The sequence below is a fragment of the Xiphophorus hellerii genome, chromosome 15 (assembly GCF_003331165.1).
Source record: "Xiphophorus hellerii strain 12219 chromosome 15, Xiphophorus_hellerii-4.1, whole genome shotgun sequence".
Lineage (NCBI taxonomy): Eukaryota > Metazoa > Chordata > Actinopteri > Cyprinodontiformes > Poeciliidae > Xiphophorus > Xiphophorus hellerii.
Window position 1 is genome coordinate 8,954,497 of NC_045686.1, and position 18,941 is coordinate 8,973,437.

Consider the following 18,941-nt stretch of genomic DNA (forward strand, 5'->3'; position numbering starts at 1 on the left):
AAATAAAAGATCCAGAAGTAGTTCATTATTTCTTGCGCGGCCCGGTACCAATTGGTCCGCGGACCGGTACTGGTCCGAGGCCCGGTGGTTGGGGACCACTGTAAAAAACACATATATGATGCATTGCAATACTAATAATTTATGTGGTGGCTTATACACTTAAACAGATTTTCTTGACTATACAAACAAGTGATGATTAAAATCTCCCACTTCATGGTGTATCACACTTGCATGTTTACTTAACATAAAAAGCAACGACATTTTTGTGTGGATGTGTAGATTTCTTTCTAAATTGTAACAATTCTTCTTGGGAATAAATCCTTTCCCTTTAAGGCTGTTTATAACCACCTAGCAAGTAACACATTTGTAAAAAAAAAAACATACATTCATGAATTCAGCAGTGATGGTTGCAGTCATGAAATATCCTCTCTGCCAACTCCTATTAGATTCTGGTGGAGGATGTAGGCCAATATAAGTTCAATATTTCTTCAAATATTCTTTTTTATTATTTAATTTCATTAAGAGTTTAATTCCTTTATGTCAGCTGGTTTTCTTTAGTTGTTCTTTTACTTACTAAGCTGCTGCTGTTTAATAATAGTGTCTGTAAACTATACAATAACTAAAATTATTGTTCTATAAAAAATGGATCTATAAGTACTCTGCATTCAAGATGACCAACTAAGTTTTTTTTTTAAACTTAAGCTTCATTATTAGTTTCGGCAAAGCAGAAAGTTTTCCAACGTAGTCATTTTTGCTTTATTTTCAGTTTCGGTCTGCCACGGCAATAATCATCTTTAGTTTCTCTTGTGAAGTTTTATCTTTCACTTAAATGTTTCAGATCATCAAACAGATTTTAACAAGGTTCTCGGAAATGTATTTATTTATCAGAGCGAGACTCATTTAGATTCATCAAACCAAGTGATTTATTTCCAATATTTATTTTTGGTCATTTTAATTATTATGGTTCACAGCTAGTGCGAACCAAAAATTCTGTTCATCAGGAAATTGGAATATTACACCACAACAATGTAAAACAATTTTAAGTACAGAATCGTAATATTGTGGTTTACACAACCATGGGGAAGACTGCTGACTTGACACCCTCCACAAAAAGCATATCAAGGGAAAGTAGAGTGGAAGGACAAAGTGTGCAAAAGCAACAGCAACAACCTTAGTTGTCATTCTTACAATTATCACTTTAAAAATATCACTCAGTGATGTGTATTTTTCAAGGATTCAAGAATTTTTTTTATTGTCATACCATCTTGCTTGTTTGTGGTACGAAATTCAGATTCAGGTCCCAGATTAAGAAATTTACTACACAAACAATAAATAAATAAATAAATAATAAAGTAATTTATGTGATACATAGATATGTGTGTGAGTGTAGATAATATGAGCTTTTTTCCATAGGAGCTTCTCTTTTTGAATTGAATCACTGAGATAAATTGCTATTTCAATTATAATCAAACTTACTGAAATGCACCAGGGAGTCAAAACAGACAAAGTATTTAGATCTATGAACTGTGTGCAAAGGGGACAACATTTTTAACACATTTCAGACGTCATCTTGTGGTTTACACCGCCTCTGAAACTGTGACGGGGGGTTTCCAGGTGGGGGTAAAGGACAACTAAATTTAGCAGAATAAACCGGTTGTATGCAGTCAAAGTCAGAAGAAAAATCATGTTCTAAATATACACCAAAGTTTCTCCTGGGAGCGTTGGCTGTGTGCGGGGAAGCCTGCCGCTTTGACAGATTAACAGGACAGGGACGGTTTACATTTAACAATAACAGCTCCATCTCTGAACTCATAACAGCTCATGCGTTCCCTGAGTTTCTGCAGTCTGCTTTGTGTTAGAGGCTCCTGCTGGCATGTTCGCTTTGCCAGAGGAGCAGTGACTCATCCTCATGGTCACCAAGGAGCGACTAAATATTATCCAGTTCATATAGTCGTATAATTTAAACATTTGGTCACGTTAAAGGTGAATAAGCTAAGTGAGGAAGTGGATATCTGTTGCACATGTTTGGGATTTCCATCAATCTTTTAACTAAATGTATGAAAATGATCCCTAAAAGAGGAGATAATTTCAGTCATCCCGCTGTTGGATCTCGATTTAACTCTGACCTTAACCCAAAGGGGAACTACATCATCCCCTTAGGGATTTTTGATGATGCCCTGCATATTTATGCTCATATGCTTTATTTGAGGGGCCGTTTCTGAGGTCATAACCCAAATTTCTCTGCTTCAACCATCAGGTTGTCGGCTGTTTCTGCTCCCTCTAAACCTATAAACCCAACTGACAGATAAGAAAATATAAATAACAATGACTCTCTCTGCACCCAATGGTAATCATATCTAAATAGCAACAGTTTCTAGGACAGTGGGAGGGTCATCTGCTGCATGGCTGTGCAGAAGCCAGGACATTTTAGGTCTGAATGGTTTCTCCCACAGGAGGCTGAGCTTTATCCTTCGTTTGCAGCTGTCATCCTGCATACAAACAGAACTGCTCTGGTTTAATACGGTCATATCCGAACTGTCAGTAAATCACAGAAAGATCTGGTCTATCAGCTTGTGTTTTTCTCTGCAAGTTTTAATTGAGATTGCATTCATGACCTCAGTTGTAAGGTAACATCCCCGTATTACTCTAAACAAGCTGTCAGAAACGTAAAACGCTCCACTTCCCAAGTGAAAGATGGATGATTTTTGCAGGAGAAAAGTTTCCTCATACAGCAGGATAGTTCCTTTGCTGCCTTTCCAGAGCAACGTTTAACAGATGTTCTTTGGTGGAACCGAAGAAATGTAAGACATTAAAGTCTGCCTTCAAAAATAAATAATTCCTTCAAATTTGATGAACTTCATTGTGCAAATCAATGCTGAAATATTTATTTCCAACACTTTTAAGTCCTCTTGAAAGAGTTTCAAAGTTTAAAAGTTTCCATGAAGATCAATAAACTAAAACAACATATCAGATACAAATTAATATTCAAAACAGTCTTCTTCTACATTTTCATACTGGAGGGGGATCATTTACATTTGGTCTGAATATCTCCTTTGATTGTCTGTATTGACTCATTACTAACATTGTTAATGTTTAGTAAAGCAATTTTTTAAAACATTATTTCAGTGGTAGCAGGACGATGAAACTGTGTGTAAATGTGTATCAATAAAACATGAATATATAACATTTTGGTCCTGCCCTATCGAATGGGAACAGAATGATACTAAAATACACTGAATGTTAATTTTCATGAATGGAAATTTGTAATGTGTAAAATCGTCTTAGAGGGATAGGTATAAAAAAATTTGAAGTGGGGTTATTTCTCAGCTGTGAACATCATGTAAAATTACATTTTAAACCTAAAATTGTGTAGCTAAATGTGATTTGACAATTTCTACAAACATTTATGCTTTTTCAATATTTTAGCGTAATTCTGAAAATCAAAACCATGATTCCACTATCTTAGGGGACCCAGTAATTGAGAAGATCTACGGAAACTTTTATAAAACGATTTTATAGGTTTTCAGGGATAAATACTGAGTCATTCACAAGAATACCTGCTAGAGTTGCTTGTGTTCCCACTATACTCTTTCTTCAGTATCTCATTGGCAGTGTTTGCGGGTATCAACCAGCAACTTAGAGGTTGGCAACAAGAGTTTTGTAGTCTGGAATCTTAAAGAGTTTTTGAAAACAATCATTTAGTGACAACAACCTTATCAGTGTGTCTGGGTATTGATGTATGGATGAATATATTTAGACATATGTAAACCCAGATAAAATGGAAAATTAATTAACCTATGTTTATTTCTTTTTTTTATTTAATAATGAGGGTCCATCTGAAAATATGGTATGAGTTTATGGGGTAGGAGTTCATAAGTTCCTTACTTCTTCCTACTTCTTATTGAGCATGTTAAGATTATTGTAGTACTAAAATATGTGTCTTTTCAATTCCTTGTTCATGTGTGTGATTTTATACGTCTATCATGTTGGAAACAAATAAATAAAAATAAGATAAAATTATTCCTGCATCCCAAACCCCCTTGCTGCAGCAGCTGACACTTGACTATTGAACTGGATGCCTCCTGATGAGATAAAAATCTCAGTGATCTCTAATTCTCAAGGGTTTATTTAAGAAATGATTATTTACTTACAATTTTGAATGTGAAAAGCTTACAAAGTAAAATACTTAAATACAAAAACGTGTGTGTTGTATTTACTTACTCCCAATTACACACACCAACTCAAAAACAACAAAAATCCAGATTTCTCCATTTCTATGAGCAAAGTACAATACCTTTCCTCCTCTGTGATCACAGTCTGATAAGGTGGAAGCCCACAATGCAGCAGAGTTGATGAGTATGCAAATGACTGGAGTTAGAGAGAAAGAACAAAGCGTTGAACTGAAAGCACAGAGGCAGTAGTGGAGAATGATATGTGTCATTTGGTGATGTCATGCCTCCACCGCTGTCCAGGGTGGCAGCGGTGGCGGTAACAGCCTGAGTCAGAGGATGACATCAACGCTACAAGCTGTCAGACAGGTTGGAAAAGGGCTTAGTCCCACAGTCCCATTGTTTGCTGGTTAATGCTGTTATTCAGCCTGCTGAGGGCCTTAGCATTTGTTAATCTGACCTAACACACAGTTAAACACAGCACAAAGACACACAAAACAGCTAATTTAAAGGCCAGCGTAGAGAAAGGCCAGCAGCGAAATGTCAGCTCGCAGCTCACCATCGCAGCCTTTTGAATGCAAAAGAAGAAGCAGAAATAAAGGTTTACAAGCCGACAGACTCGGCTGAGGTGGCAAAGCTTAAGTTGGCTCCCTCGTTATAAAACTGTCTTTATATTTGCCCATTTTCAGAAAATCAATTTTAAAAATCCATTATATAACATCCATAGAGCACTTTCAGTACAATCAAACCTTAAGAATAAGCACTGCAAATGACTATCACACCAAAACGTTTGAAACTATGCAAATCAAAAAATTTATAATAATCTGAAATTTTGTTCAATTAATGTCATAAATGTAGAACTAGGAAAATGCGATTGATACTGTCAATATGAAAACACCAGATATAAATAAATTTTTAAAAATCCAAAACACCAAAAAGTACTCATAAAACAAACAACAGATAAATAGAAACATAAAATTTTATGTTTATATTTGAAGTGTGAAGCGTTAAAAATTCAATAGAACCAAAAAAAAAGCTTGAAATATGTAAACACGGATGAATAAAATAAAACAAATGATGTTCAACTAAAACTCAGGATACACTTTTAACAAATTTGTGGAAGTGTAGGCTTGTAGAGTAAAAGTCAATCAGATATTGACCATTACTCCATTTCAAAATCAATGAAAACACCTTAAAATCAATTCTTAACACACACAGATTGCCAGTGCAGATTCCTTGGTGAGTAATGGAAGTCTGACTGACGCTACAGTGTGAAGGAAGTTCTGGGTTTGTAGCTCTACAACACGAAGAAGTGATTCTATAATCTTTCTCTCTGCTTGCTTTAGTGAAAATGTGAGCAGGTAATTAAAAGAATGTCATTAGATTTTTTTTAAAATATGTTTCAAAAAGCCAGAATTTTTGCCTCCTAATCCAAAAAGATGGTCTCATCCAATGAACCAGCTGAACAAAGTGAGTGGAATCAACAAACTAACTCACTCTGTGGTTATCTAGCAACAACCTTTTGAGTAACTTGTGGTTACCTAGCAACGACCTGTTGAGTAACTGACGCAGTAGCAGTTAAAGGTTGCCTCATAACTGCTTAAAAAGAGAAACGTTGTGGAGTGAAAACTGTGGATGAAACAGGAACGATCACGTCATCAGTTTGGCAGCATTTTATATATTCATAACAAAAAAGTAATTATTATCAATATCAACCGATATGAAACGATCATAGAGCATCTTCTACTAAAATAAATCTCCTTGTATTGTCAGTACTGCATTATAATTATCAATATGAGAAAAGTAGAGTAAATGAAGATATTATGAAACATGAAACAAGAACATGAACTGTCATTTTGTGTCTCACACTTTCGCATGATATTGATTGATTCCAAATCATTTGCCCTAATAAATTTGGGAAAACAATGGGTCATGTAATGTCTTTTTCAAGCAGTTGCGTGGCAAAGTTCTGGTGAGCTTTAATCTACCAGAGTTCACGGTTTGTTCACAGAGCGCTAAAAGCTTTTTCACCGATCAATTAAGTGACCCATCAGCCTTTACGCATTAAATATCTGCGTGACAGATTTTAACTGATGACAGCCAATCCATCTCCATCACCTGGCAACAGGCAGACGCACTGGTGGGTGAGAGGAAGTCACAGAGAGACGGATGAGTAAAGGCAGAACTACATAGACAGACAGACAGACAGACAGACAGACAGGTAGACTGATACCCCACTCCAGCTTCCACGTCAGTCCAAAACGCATCAGGCGTCGCATTATTTTCCAACCACTCAGTCTCCCCCCATTCGGGCCGAGTTTGCTGACAAAAACAGGGCTTCGTTAGGTCAGCCAGACGTTGCTGTTTAGCGGTTTGGGTTCATTACAAAGAAATACAAATGAGTCAGTGGGCTCATACAGTACACACTCATATGAGTCACTGAGATCTAACCTGCAGCTTTCTGGAGAATCGCTCAGCTCTGACACCTACCTGGGACCACGTAAGCAGAGTTTCAGAACAAGCATAGAATAAACACGACGTTCTTTTTGTGTGTGCTGATGAATGACATCACAAACCAAACAGCATAAATATATCCATTACAAATGAAATTACCGATTGAAAATAAAAGATTACATTTCCTGACAACTGCTGCCGTTGTGCCTCTGTGTACAGTGACAGGAAAGGGCCAGAATAAAAGGATGACATCATGTAAACATTCAAAAGAGAAATGGCTTCAGAATGTCCCGCATGTAGGGACTTTTCTTATAAAAACAGATAAAATCAAATGTCAACATCTAAGAGCTTCAAGCAACAATGGAGATGTACTTTACTACTTTAATTTATAGTTTTGCAATATATTTGCTGTAGTGCCTTCTGTGGGAATGGACAATAGCAAACATATTTAGAACAGCTCTCCACTATTAAGACGTCAAGTTCGACTTTTACACAGGGATTTAGGCTTAGAGTATTTAGAGGAACAAGTTGTGTTTTCTGTGGCTCAGGGAGAACGTTTTTGTTGGTTTGGAAGTCTGCGTAAAGCCCAGTTTAATAAAACAAGAGACTTAATTTTGAGTTCCCCACGCCTATAGTTGATTTTAGTGGAGACTGTTCAGAAAACTTTGACACAACTTTGGATGTCGTCTTGTAATTCTGCTCTTTGCTGTTAAAACGCTGGGATTTTATTTTAAATTCCAGTTTACTGATCCCACATGTAGTGATTATACTGGTTGACCTATGAATAAATAAGTGTGTTTCTACTTTTTCCTCAATGTAACCTAACCCTTTTGTTTAAGATAGGACATTGTTTTATAATCAAAACTTGTTCCATTTATGTCAAAGTACTATTCTCTAACAAACGTCTACGGTCTCAGGTGCAGAACAACTGTATTTACAATAGGACGTTTTAACTGGCAACTGGTTTAACTGGATTTTATTTAGGGGGATCAGTGCAAAGGGGGCTAAAATACATAGCTATTTGTCATTTTCCTTCTGTTTTACAGCTATGTAGGATGTTGTATTATTCTAATACATAAAAACTCAAGATGAAACATTAAAGTTTGTGCTTGTAATGTGTGAAAATCCCAAAAAGTTCAACGGATATGAAAACCTTTCCAGACATAGGCATTATGAAACTTTAAAGTCTAAGTCCCAAATGTTTTCCCAGTTCTCAGAGCGGAGACATATGAAGACATTCCCATTTAATCATTCCCTACATGTTCATTCATTTGTTACTTTGATTGCTTTCTGCTAACATCTGCTTCCCACTTCCTGGAACCGCCCTCAAAGCTTTGGTCTTCATCAACTTGGAAAAACCCTGTTTTTGAACTCGCGTGATTGAGTTGCATTCCACGTCAACTTGTTTTAACCCATTCCTCATAGCTTTCATGATGAGAAAATATTCTCCTGAAACCCAACACGTGGTTTTATTACAATCCGAACACAACAACGGAAGCAAGAACTCAAAACACTCGTCTCATACTCGCAGCAGCGTGGCGCTTGGCTTTGTTAAAACATTTCCTCCCTGATGTGATACAGATGTACTGTCACGACTGTCATCCACATCTTAATAATTGATGCCCGCCCAAGACTCATCTCTTCTTTCCCTTAAATCCCCCCCCCCCATGGTTCTGAATACTCCCGCTTTTATTTTCCACTTGTGCTCCACTTGGCTGGCCTCCACAGAGCCTGAAGGAAAGTCACATTTGGATTGCAATTTATCACACGGGGGCACTCAAGAAATTAAATCTCCACCCCCGTCGCCTCAGGTGAACGCTCTGTTGGTCAAGGCGCTTTGCATGTTTGAGTCATTACATTGCTGTTTGCATGTAGAAAAATACAAGGAATGTGTCCTGTGTAAGTAATTGTCCGGTTAGGTTGGATGATGATGCATGCGGAGAAACAAGCCATTTATTCCAGGGCTAAGAATTTACTTTATGCTCGATAAGTGGAGCGCAAGTCAAGAGGATCAGTTGGTGTTCACTAGTTTGATTTTTTTTTTTTTCCTCATAGCTGGCGCACAGTACAAAAAACAGAAAAATAAAAAGGCTAGAGGACCTGGAACATACACAGCTGAGCAGAAAGCAGCTAACACACTTTTTTATTATTCTTCCTGATATATTATTGAAAGCTATTTTTGCGGCTGCACTCTGAGAACAAAGGTACTGCAGTTGTCACTTTCAACTTCACAGACAGAACGGAGAGGAAATTTTTCAGAGGATATGCATATATTTTTCTTCTTTGCCTCCATGATGTTCAACAAAACAGAACATCCCTCAAGCATTTTTGTCTCAACAGCTGCAAGTATTTATAAAAAAAAAACAGAGAAAGAAAATGAAAACCTGGTGTACAAATAGGCCATCATAGGTTTGTCTGAATGCACCCAAATCATCTTAGAAAAAAATGAGACTTAAAGCTGACTTTTGTGGGATTTGCATTCATGCATTTTTTAAATCCTGTTTATTTATTTGTTTGATCTGTTGTCGTATTCTAACTGCAGCCTCCTGTCTTATCTTCGTCCAGCTTGTAGGATGCTGCACTGGTGAACACATCAGTATGTTAAGTCCAAATTGCATGGCTGAGTTATCACAGTTTCTCTCTCTCTTTTTTTTCACCCTCTGAAGTCCCCATCACACTCACAGAAATGTCGTGCAGAGTTACTGAGATGTTGCACAATGTCGCTCGCTGTGGAAAGTCTGGATTTTAGGTTAAAAATCCTTGGCGCCCAGCAGACCAACCAAGCGAGACTCTGCATGGGACCAGCTGCTCAGCGTATCTATCCTTCTACAAAATGAGCAAGCGTGAAGGTTTGAAAGAGGAGAAAAACTCAATTTCTGTCCAATGCAGAAAGGAAAGAATCGCCCAAGACATCAAGCACAGAACCGAAACAATCCTGGCAACACTGTTTGTTTTTCTTTGCAGAAAAAGGCGGCCCGTCTGCAAACTGAGACGATGACTAATAACACAAACACACAGCGCTGTCTGTATTTAAAACCACAAATTTAAGGTATTTTATAGGAGTTTATGTCATAAGTCAACACAAAGTAGTGCATAAATAGAAAAAGTAGGATAATTGGTTTTCAAAATTGCCCATAAAATGAAAATCTAAATTTGCAGTTGTATTTATTATTTCATACGTCAAGAATTTGGAGGTAGTTCTCTACCAGACATCTGACACCATTTTCCATTTTTCTTTGCATATTTAGCTCAAGCCTAGTTAGTGTGAAATGTCTGTCAACTTATTTTTCTACGACATACAGTACAGACCAAAAGTTTGGACACAACTGTGTGTCTAAACTTTTGGTCTGTACTGTACATTTTCAGGTTGATATATGATGTGTGTGCTTTGACTAGGCCATCCTAACATATGAATTTGCTGTGATCTAATTGCAACCCTAGTTTCAAGTCTTTTGTGGTCTTTACTAAATTTTCTTTTCAAGGTTTTTCCTGAATTTGGTCTCATTTGGGCAGTACATCTTATTCCACATTTTTTTTGTACTATTTATTTCTTTATCTTTGTATATTATGTATATACACATAACCTGCATCTTAACAGTGATGTCAGAATGAAGACAGTAAAGACTTTTTAAGGCCTGATTAAAGTTGTCTTAACGAGGCCACATTAAGACACATTTCTTGATGGATTTTACAAAGAGTACGCATTGCTAATCAACATTAACATGAACTCCTCCTTCATCCCACACAAACTGGAAACTTAAACCAGTGAAACCAGTTAACTGTTTGTTCACTGGAAGCAGCACTGAAGTCCCTCCCTCCTCTGCAGTGTAAAACTTGTAAAACCAGAAATCAGAAATGGCCTATTTTCATTGGATAGAAATATAGTTGCTATGGTTACTCAAGGAAAGTTTTGAAGCATTTAAAAAATATTTCCATGGAAATAAAGTTTAAAGGGCTACAAATGATGATTTTTTTTTTTCTTGTTTTTGACTTGATTTAATAGTTCAAAATAAATGTGTGTTTTATTCTGAATGTTTTGTGTTGATGTTACGCCTCCTTACAGATGTTTTTAAGCTCAAATGATAATTTTCTTACTTTAAAAACCAACATGACCCAATGTGAAGAAGTAACTTTCCCTTTAAACCTAATTACTGTTTGTGCTGCTCTTGGCAATAACAGCTGAGATCAAGTCTTAATTTAATTTGGAGGAATTAGACTTAGATTGATTATCTTCGTCTAAAAGAAATATTCAAAGGAGCAAATACTTTTCACGGGACTCTGTATATTTCCAGTGATGTTTATCTTCACATTACAACGAGGGGCTAATGAGAATAACAGGCTTGAGGTCACAATGCCAAAAAGATCCTTCAGTAATCCTTCTCTGCCCCACAGGGTGCAGTTAAACAACCGAAGCAACAGTCAAAATAATTTCCTGTGATTGTTTATCGGGTCACAGATGTGAGGAAAGAGATGTTTACAGTCTGATGTCTGATGACAAAACTTTCCCAAAAGGTCGTCTGGCTCCCCACAACAATTACAATACATTTTATTTGTGCTGCAATGCCGTGTACGAGGTCAGAACATTTTTATTGTGTCCAGAGAAACTTCTCAAAAACTATGTTGAGGTTTCATTCTGAAAAAAGTAAGCAAACGCCTGATCAGGACACTAAACCTGATCAATTAGAGTGCACAGCCTCTTTTCAAAACAAAGCAAAAACTAATTTCAATTTGAATATAACAGGAATTAAATCTAATTATTAAAAATGGATGGATGACTAGATGCTCCCATAAACCTTGACCAGCTTCCTTGTCATGTTTCAAAAAGTATCCCCACACAATAATACTGCTACAACCACCACGTCTCACCATGAGATAATGTACCATGACTTCTACAATACCTATATCGATACATTTATTCTAGAGTACAAATGACGTACTCTAGATTATATTACTAGTCAGAAAGCAAGTACTTCGCCGGCTGCATTCCTGTGATGCAACATGTCAGCAGAACTGACTATGCTGCATGTTTAGGAGACATTTTGCATTGAATTCGCTAACTTGCTTAAGCAAAATGTCCTTTGCATATCTGCCTTAAACGTCAGCCTTAATCTTTGTTTTCTGCCACAATATTATTCACTAAATAGTAGCAACGCATTAGTGCTTAAAATCGCTAATCAACACACATTATTAGCGCTGTTTTAGGATCCGAAACAACCCACCACAGACACAAGCAGCTGCTTCTGGAAGCAACAAGGGCCATCGAGTACATGTACTATTGTTTTCAACTCTCAGTGGTCCCAAGCTGCATGAGGGTTGCATCAACCTCTAAAGGCAGACAGATAATCAAACTGTTGCGATCTTGAAGAAATCAAAACCCCAAGATGCTTTAAATAAGATAGCATGTGAGGAGAACCCTACAGGAGAAACACTTCATTACTCTAGGCTGCTGTGAACAAAATTAACTCTAAAAGTGGAAAATCTGGAACAGAATCCAGAACTCTGCTCTTGATTAAACCATCCTCGTTGGTCCCAGAGTTGTGAATGATTAAACATGTGTCGTGTATTCCCAGATGCCTCTTCCAGCTGCTCCTGTTGTCGGGCAAACGCTTTGGGCTTCGGTTTATGTAACAACTGCAACACATTGAACACGCCTGACTGAGCTGCTGCTTCACTAAAGTTGCAGCGAACCAACACAGAATCATTAAAAACACTTGCTCTTATTATTAATATAAACACAGGCATACTGCTGAATAAAACCTTCTTTTCATGGATGCAAGTGAGGAAAGAATGAAATCTGAAAGCGAGGATCATGTGCACTCAAAAAATATATTGTTTCAGACATCAGATTGATGAAATTGTAATGTATTTATTTCTCGAGTTTAGCACAGAAAATGCTGAGAATTGTAAAGTAGGCATGTTGACAATTTGTCATGACAATTAATTAGTTTATTAGAAAACTTCAACCACCTGCCACATGTGCAGCTACATGTATATCATGTTGCTTAAAAAAAAAAAATATTACAGTGTAAAAACTGCTGTTTCTGTGTGACATGGGATCTAATTGATCCCATGTCACACAGACATGGGATCTGTGACATGATCCCATGTCTAATTATTAATTAATTATTAATTATTGACATTAAAGCCTCACTCTAAGTCAGACACACATTAACATAAAAGCTGGAAAAAAGATCATGTAAACGCTCACTTTTAGAGCTTCTCTCTGTTGAAACAAAATTTTAAAATTCTAATACAGAAAAACAGAACAACAGCTCCACATAGTGGATATCCCAATTTATTGCAAGATTTTAAAAAATTCAGGGCACAAGACATAATTACTGCCACACAAAATCATTTAACTGGTCAGCATCTGTGTCTCAGCAGTGTACCGCAAAGGTCGACCTACGGAGAGAGAAACAACAAACCAATGAAAAGCAGATTTAGATTACATGTAATACATTCACTGCATTCTGAAATATTTTTATTATATACTTCCCTCATTTTCCAAACTCTGAATTCAATCAATAATGATGGGTAAAACAAGTGGTGGCAAATTAAAAGACAAAGCATGTACATTTAACATAAATCGGTGTTAAAAAAAAAAAAGCTACATTGACAAATAGATAAACGCTAAAGTAGATAAGTCTTCTTTTTTTCTATACTTTATCAGAATTAGAAAATGAATAAAAGTAAATTTCAGACTTTAAGGTTTTCTTTTCAAGTAAATTTAAGTGTTTATTTATTTGTTTATTTCAAACAGATTTTAAAAACAAAGAAAACTAGTAGGACAAGAGAAAACATGTGCATACATAACCAAGAACAAAATAATTACCTTCCCACTATTTCTCTGTTTGAAAAGGTGTAGGAAGAAGTGAACACTTATCTAATCTCAATTTATTGAAATATATTACTTACCAACTCACTAATTACCAGAAATGTGTAATTAAAAACATGTTCTAAAGAACCAACAAATAAGTTATATATTAAGTAGACTAGATCTTACATAAGGTTTATAATAAATGAATGTTCCAGGTGTTTTAACAACTATAAAAAAAGTGTCAGAACAAGTAAAGTCCACTCGAAACAGTGACCCACTAACCTGGACAGAGGATTTCTGCCAGTGATGCCTTCACCTTGAAAAGCTCGCTGTTCTCCTCCAAGTCTTTCTTTGCATGGAAGCTCGTGAAATGCAGAGCGGGCCACCAGTCGTTCCTTAAAGCCATCTGCCCCTGGACTGAAGTCACCCATTCTTCCCTGGTGTTATTTAGCACAAGTAAATCAGGTGCAGTGTAGGAAATTTCTGATTAGAAATCTAATTTCCGTCCAAGGATGTGTGCGTACTGTTGCAGCAGTTGGTGAATGACGGCATGTAAACACTTCCAAACGTCCAGGTTGCTCCTCCAGCATTGGAAGTCGAGCATCTCAAGGAGGACTCCTAAAGCCTTCTGGGTATGACTTTGTTTCTCTTTAAAAAATAGAAAACACAAAAACAAGGACATGACTGTATACTTAAGCAGACAAATTTTGAAAGAAGTCATTGAAAGATGACAGATATTTCAGTGATTTCATCCGTTTTGTTATTCATTCCACATTTATTGGAAAAACAGTCTGTTTTTACCTGACTGAAGCAAGAGGCAGCTGTAGGCCAACATCAGTTCATGGCTTGGCACTAACAGATGCAGGTGCTACAGAAAAATACAAAAATATTCAATTGTTTTTGTTCTTATTAAACAGAGGAAAAAAAATTATATGGAGAACATTATTATTATTTAACGACGCATTATACCTTCAACACTTTCATCAGCTTTTTGTCAGGAGCATCGTGTCGCTTTAAGAACTGGTACAGGTAGACATGCGCGTTGGGATTTGGGGGAAAGTTGTTGTCGTACGCGTAGTCGTTCAGGACTTTCTGAGCCTCTTCGTTGTCTCCATAATACTCCAGCATCTGGGAAAGTAAAAGACAGGAGGCTGCTACGTTTCTTTATACTGATTAACACTGAGCATATTCTAAAATATGTTTAAAAAGTTGTGTACACACCTAAAGAAACAAGATATATATACCTCCATTTAAAAGATAAATGGGTTTGAGTCCTAACTAATTAGATATTTTGTGCATTACATTATTTCACTGCATATAGGCATAGCATACCATGAATAAACTACATAAAAATGGAAGATTTTACATGAAACTAAAAAAAAGGATTATTGGTTTAACAATATATGATATGCCTGCAGAAAATGTCCATATTTCCAAACACAAGCCTTCTCCTTCCTTTCAGAGTGTTTGAATCAGTGCTGACCTCAACATAACAAAGAATGAAGGGATCCCAAACTCCTGGATTTTTCAAAATGTCTTGAAGATTTGTAGAGGCAAGTCTGAAGAAGGTGTGCATTCCTTGGTTGTCTGATTCAAAAGAGTCTAAAAGAACAGCACAAACATTAGGAAATGAATGAAGTTGCCACATGAATAGTTTTTCCAAAGTTAGGTCTCCCATAGACATGCAGTATTTCTGCATGTCTATGGGAGACATAGACATGCAGTATTTCTGTTTGCCCCTTAAGGGGCAGTGTAACACTACATAAAGACTTGGAAAAGTCTCTGAGAGGAATTTGATTAATAGTGGATGCTTTAATGGTGTGAGGTCAAGTGTGGCCTTACTGTTTTTGGAGAGTGTTGACTTTTTGTCACACCACATTATGTAATCCAGCAAACTCCTGTAGGCCTGGATCAGTTTAATGCGAGGAAGCTGAGAAACCGACTCTTTCCCGTGCCTCCAGCTCTCAGCGATGGAGAGCTGATGCTTTGCAGTTTGGATGTCGCCGTGGAGCATCAGGTGGAAAGAATGTTCCAGGCAAATCTAATACAACAAAGACATAAATAAGTCATAAAACCGCAGCACAAAATGAAAAGTCTGCACTGAGGTTTGCTAGCACACACACCATCAGATAATGTTTAACTCCTGAGTGTTTCATTCGTTCATATATGATGTTGTAGTCTTTCACTGTTGCGTTGGGGAGATGATGAAGGATCTCGGTGCTGATTCTCCAAACAAGCTGCAACAGAGTGTGAAAGGAATCAATACAAATCCCAAACAGAAGTAAAACTTACATGAAGAAGATCTTGTTGGAATAATTAAAAACCAACCAACCTACCTCTTTATTTGGCTGTGCCTTGATTTTATTTCTGTCCTCTAATATCTGGGTGTAACTGGCCATGTACTCTGCAGCCTCCTGCCATCTGTGGTGCAGCATTGCTTCTCGGACGTGCTCAAGACAAATCCTGCACGTCTTGCGAAAGCCACTTTCAACGCGTGTCTCTGAGAATTTCAGGAAGGAAACAAATCAAGGTATGCACTACTGCCAGAACTTTTTTTCTGATATTAGCAGCTAAAAATATTATTTTTACAAAGAATTATATAAATTCATTTCAGACATCATTATAATTTATGTATTCGTTTTTCTCTGAACACTCTTCAGCAATAACTTTTGTTTCAGATAATTAGCAGTCTAACCAGCCATGGGAAAAAAAAATTTATTAAATGTTTTATTGAAAAAAATGCTTTCTTGCCAAGATCTGATGATGATGAAATAAGTTAGTTATTTCCTAATGATTTTACCTCCTTATCAAGTCTCTTAACAAAAGGAAGTGTCACCAAAATTTATTTCAGAAACATAGAGGCTGGAAGCATTTTACCTAAATAGTTAACCAATACCTATATCTGTGCAAGCAGTTCTTTTTACAATATGCATACTGTGTACAGTGATAGATAAATTTGCAATATATTGTGCAACCCTAGCCTAGAATTTTACAATTCTACATGTAAGTATATTTGTAAGTAAGTCCTAATCATTAAAATGTACAGAAATAAACATCACTCATCTATATGAGTCTATCAGTGTTCTACCTAAATTACCAAAACAATCTGACTTTTTGATATTGTATTTCATTGTTATGCATCTGTTGCTAATTTTGACTCTTAGACATGAAAAATTGTGCACACTGGAAATTATGTAGCACGCTAAACTGGATGCTAAATTTCTTACCTACACACAAAGGTTTGGCCAGTGGGAGTTTTGATTTGTGTCTTTTTCTGGAGCTGCAGTCTGAGGAGTCGCTTTCATCCTCCAGGACCACAGGAGGGCCCAAATATTCGTCTAAGGTTTCCATAATCAGCTCACCAGGGACACTCTGAAACGTAAGATGGGTATATATGTGAACCAAGATAACTTTTACTAGAAGTGTTTTTTTTCTATCACCACAAATTTCCAAGTGAACAAGACGACTTAAGAAACTTCTATTAATATCGAACAAAAGCTATTTTACCACCAAGAAAATGTGTGAATACTGTTTAAATAATGTGCTCAAAATATTGTAAAAATATTTTTACACTAACATAAAGGGACAAAAAAAAGATCCTGATCATCTGATTGGCTATACTGATTGGTAAACGGAAGGATAACTCTTTTATTCTTTTAAGGCTTTGGTCTTGCTGCTTTCTTATGCGTACTTTTACACGTTCCGTTTCATGTATAGTTGTTCAATATTTTAGTGAGCACTGTATAAAATATAAAAACCTTTTTTACTTATTTAAGTGGACTATGTACTTGCCAAAACCTAAATGTAATTCCTGTCACAATGATGTTTTTCTAACCTCTTCCACCATTTCAGCCAACATGCATTTTTATAGACCAATCACACTGATCCAATCACGATTCTTTTAGGTGGATCCGTCCTTTAAAGGCTGCAAAGCACCCTTTTACTTAAAGACGTTGTAGAAATTGGCTTGTATTTATTCTCTAATTTATCAAATTTTTGAGAAAATTTCAGGTAGATTTATTTTTGTTTATGACTGATGTAGTCTGATCTAAAACATACTATAATCTTTTAAATCATTAGACCTGTGTAGGTTTTTTGTTTTTGTTTCGAACATCTCTCAAAAATTGTGCATTTGTTTTGTTTCTACAGGTATTCAATAGTTGGTTTTAAAAAATAAACGAACTGAAGTGCAGAGAGATGCTAACTCAAGAGTCCCATTTAGCTGTTTTAGTAAATCTTTCACATATTCTTGACGAATTAGGAGTAACCTTCCTACATCAGTAATATAATTTAACAGAAAAATAGACAGCCAAGTTCATGAAACACAAAGTTTAATCACACTTACCTTTTAGAATTAATTCTAGTTTGAATATTCCTGAGAATAGCTAATTCGTTAGCTTATGCTATTAGCATTTTACATCGTTAATCTATCGCCTAATTCTAAGAGGCTAATCGGTCTTACTTTACTAAAATGAATTTTTAAAAACCTTAAATTAACTGTTGTTTTGTAGCTGCCATGCTTCCAGGGTGGCCAAGGAAGTAAAATAAAAATCTATACTTCTATTGGCTCCTCAATAACCCGGAAGAGGTTAAGGGTAGCGTTTGATTTTACAATAACATACTCCCTTATGAATCGTCTAGCTCTTATTTTTTCCCCAAATATTTTCTAACTTTGTTTTATTTTTGCTTTTTCTGTGGTAAGATAAGATTATTCAGCTTTCATTCAATATTGGTTGTTTTAGTTGTAACTTAAACAACTTCACTTCCAGGGTAGCCAAGGAAGTAAAATAAAAATCTGTACTTCTATTGGCTCCTCAATAACCCGAAAGAGGTGGTGTTAAGAGTAGCGTTTGATTTTACAATAATCGTCTAGCTCTTATTTTTTCCCCCCCCATATTTTCTAATTTTGTTTTACTTTTTCTGTGGTAAGATAAGATTATCCAGCTTTTATTCAATATTGTTTGTTTTAGTTGTAACTTAGCCAGATTTTTTTTTTGGTTTAGCTTCCTGGATCTCAGGTTACAGCTTGCTCCTGCCTTTGGATATTGATTTCACTCTGACTTTAGCCTTGTTTGTAGAAGTTTTTTTTTTGCAACTGCAAGACAAAAGCATTATTCCCAAAGAAAACATCCAGACCTGACTAAAATCTCCCAAAAGCTTTTTGGAAAACTGTTATGGTCTCATGATACCAAAATAGAGGTTGTAGCTCGGAAAGTCATACTGTACTTTTAGTCACAAAAACAACACATAATATCACCTAAATAACTTCATACAGTGTCCCAGTGAGTTCAAGTACATCTACAATAACCAAAGAATGATTTCACCAAAAAAAGGTAGAATTTTGGAAAGGCTTAGCTAATGTCTGAACGATGAATCATGCAACCAGGTTATTGCACTTTTTGAACTCTCTATTTTTACAGGGGTTTTTTGTGTGTTGAATTGTGCAAGGTGTCCCATTAAAGGTAGAAACATTTGCAGTATTCATCATGCCTTGAATGTGA

The 18,941-nt window shown here is 36.2% G+C and overlaps 1 protein-coding gene across 1 annotated transcript; it reads right to left on the reverse strand.

Moving 5' to 3' along the window:
- Positions 1-12,902: 12,902 nt before the first annotated feature.
- Positions 12,903-17,995, reverse strand: taf1a (TATA box binding protein (TBP)-associated factor, RNA polymerase I, A). Its single transcript, XM_032586303.1, has 11 exons — positions 17,786-17,995; positions 16,668-16,812; positions 15,777-15,940; positions 15,564-15,677; positions 15,283-15,481; positions 14,924-15,042; positions 14,410-14,568; positions 14,242-14,308; positions 13,965-14,088; positions 13,723-13,877; positions 12,903-13,025 (listed from the first exon to the last, which is right to left on the reverse strand). The coding sequence occupies exons 2-11, from the start codon at positions 16,789-16,791 to the stop codon at positions 12,979-12,981; spliced, it is 1,272 nt and encodes a 423-aa protein (XP_032442194.1). The 5' UTR covers positions 16,792-16,812; positions 17,786-17,995; the 3' UTR covers positions 12,903-12,978.
- Positions 17,996-18,941: the final 946 nt, after the last annotated feature.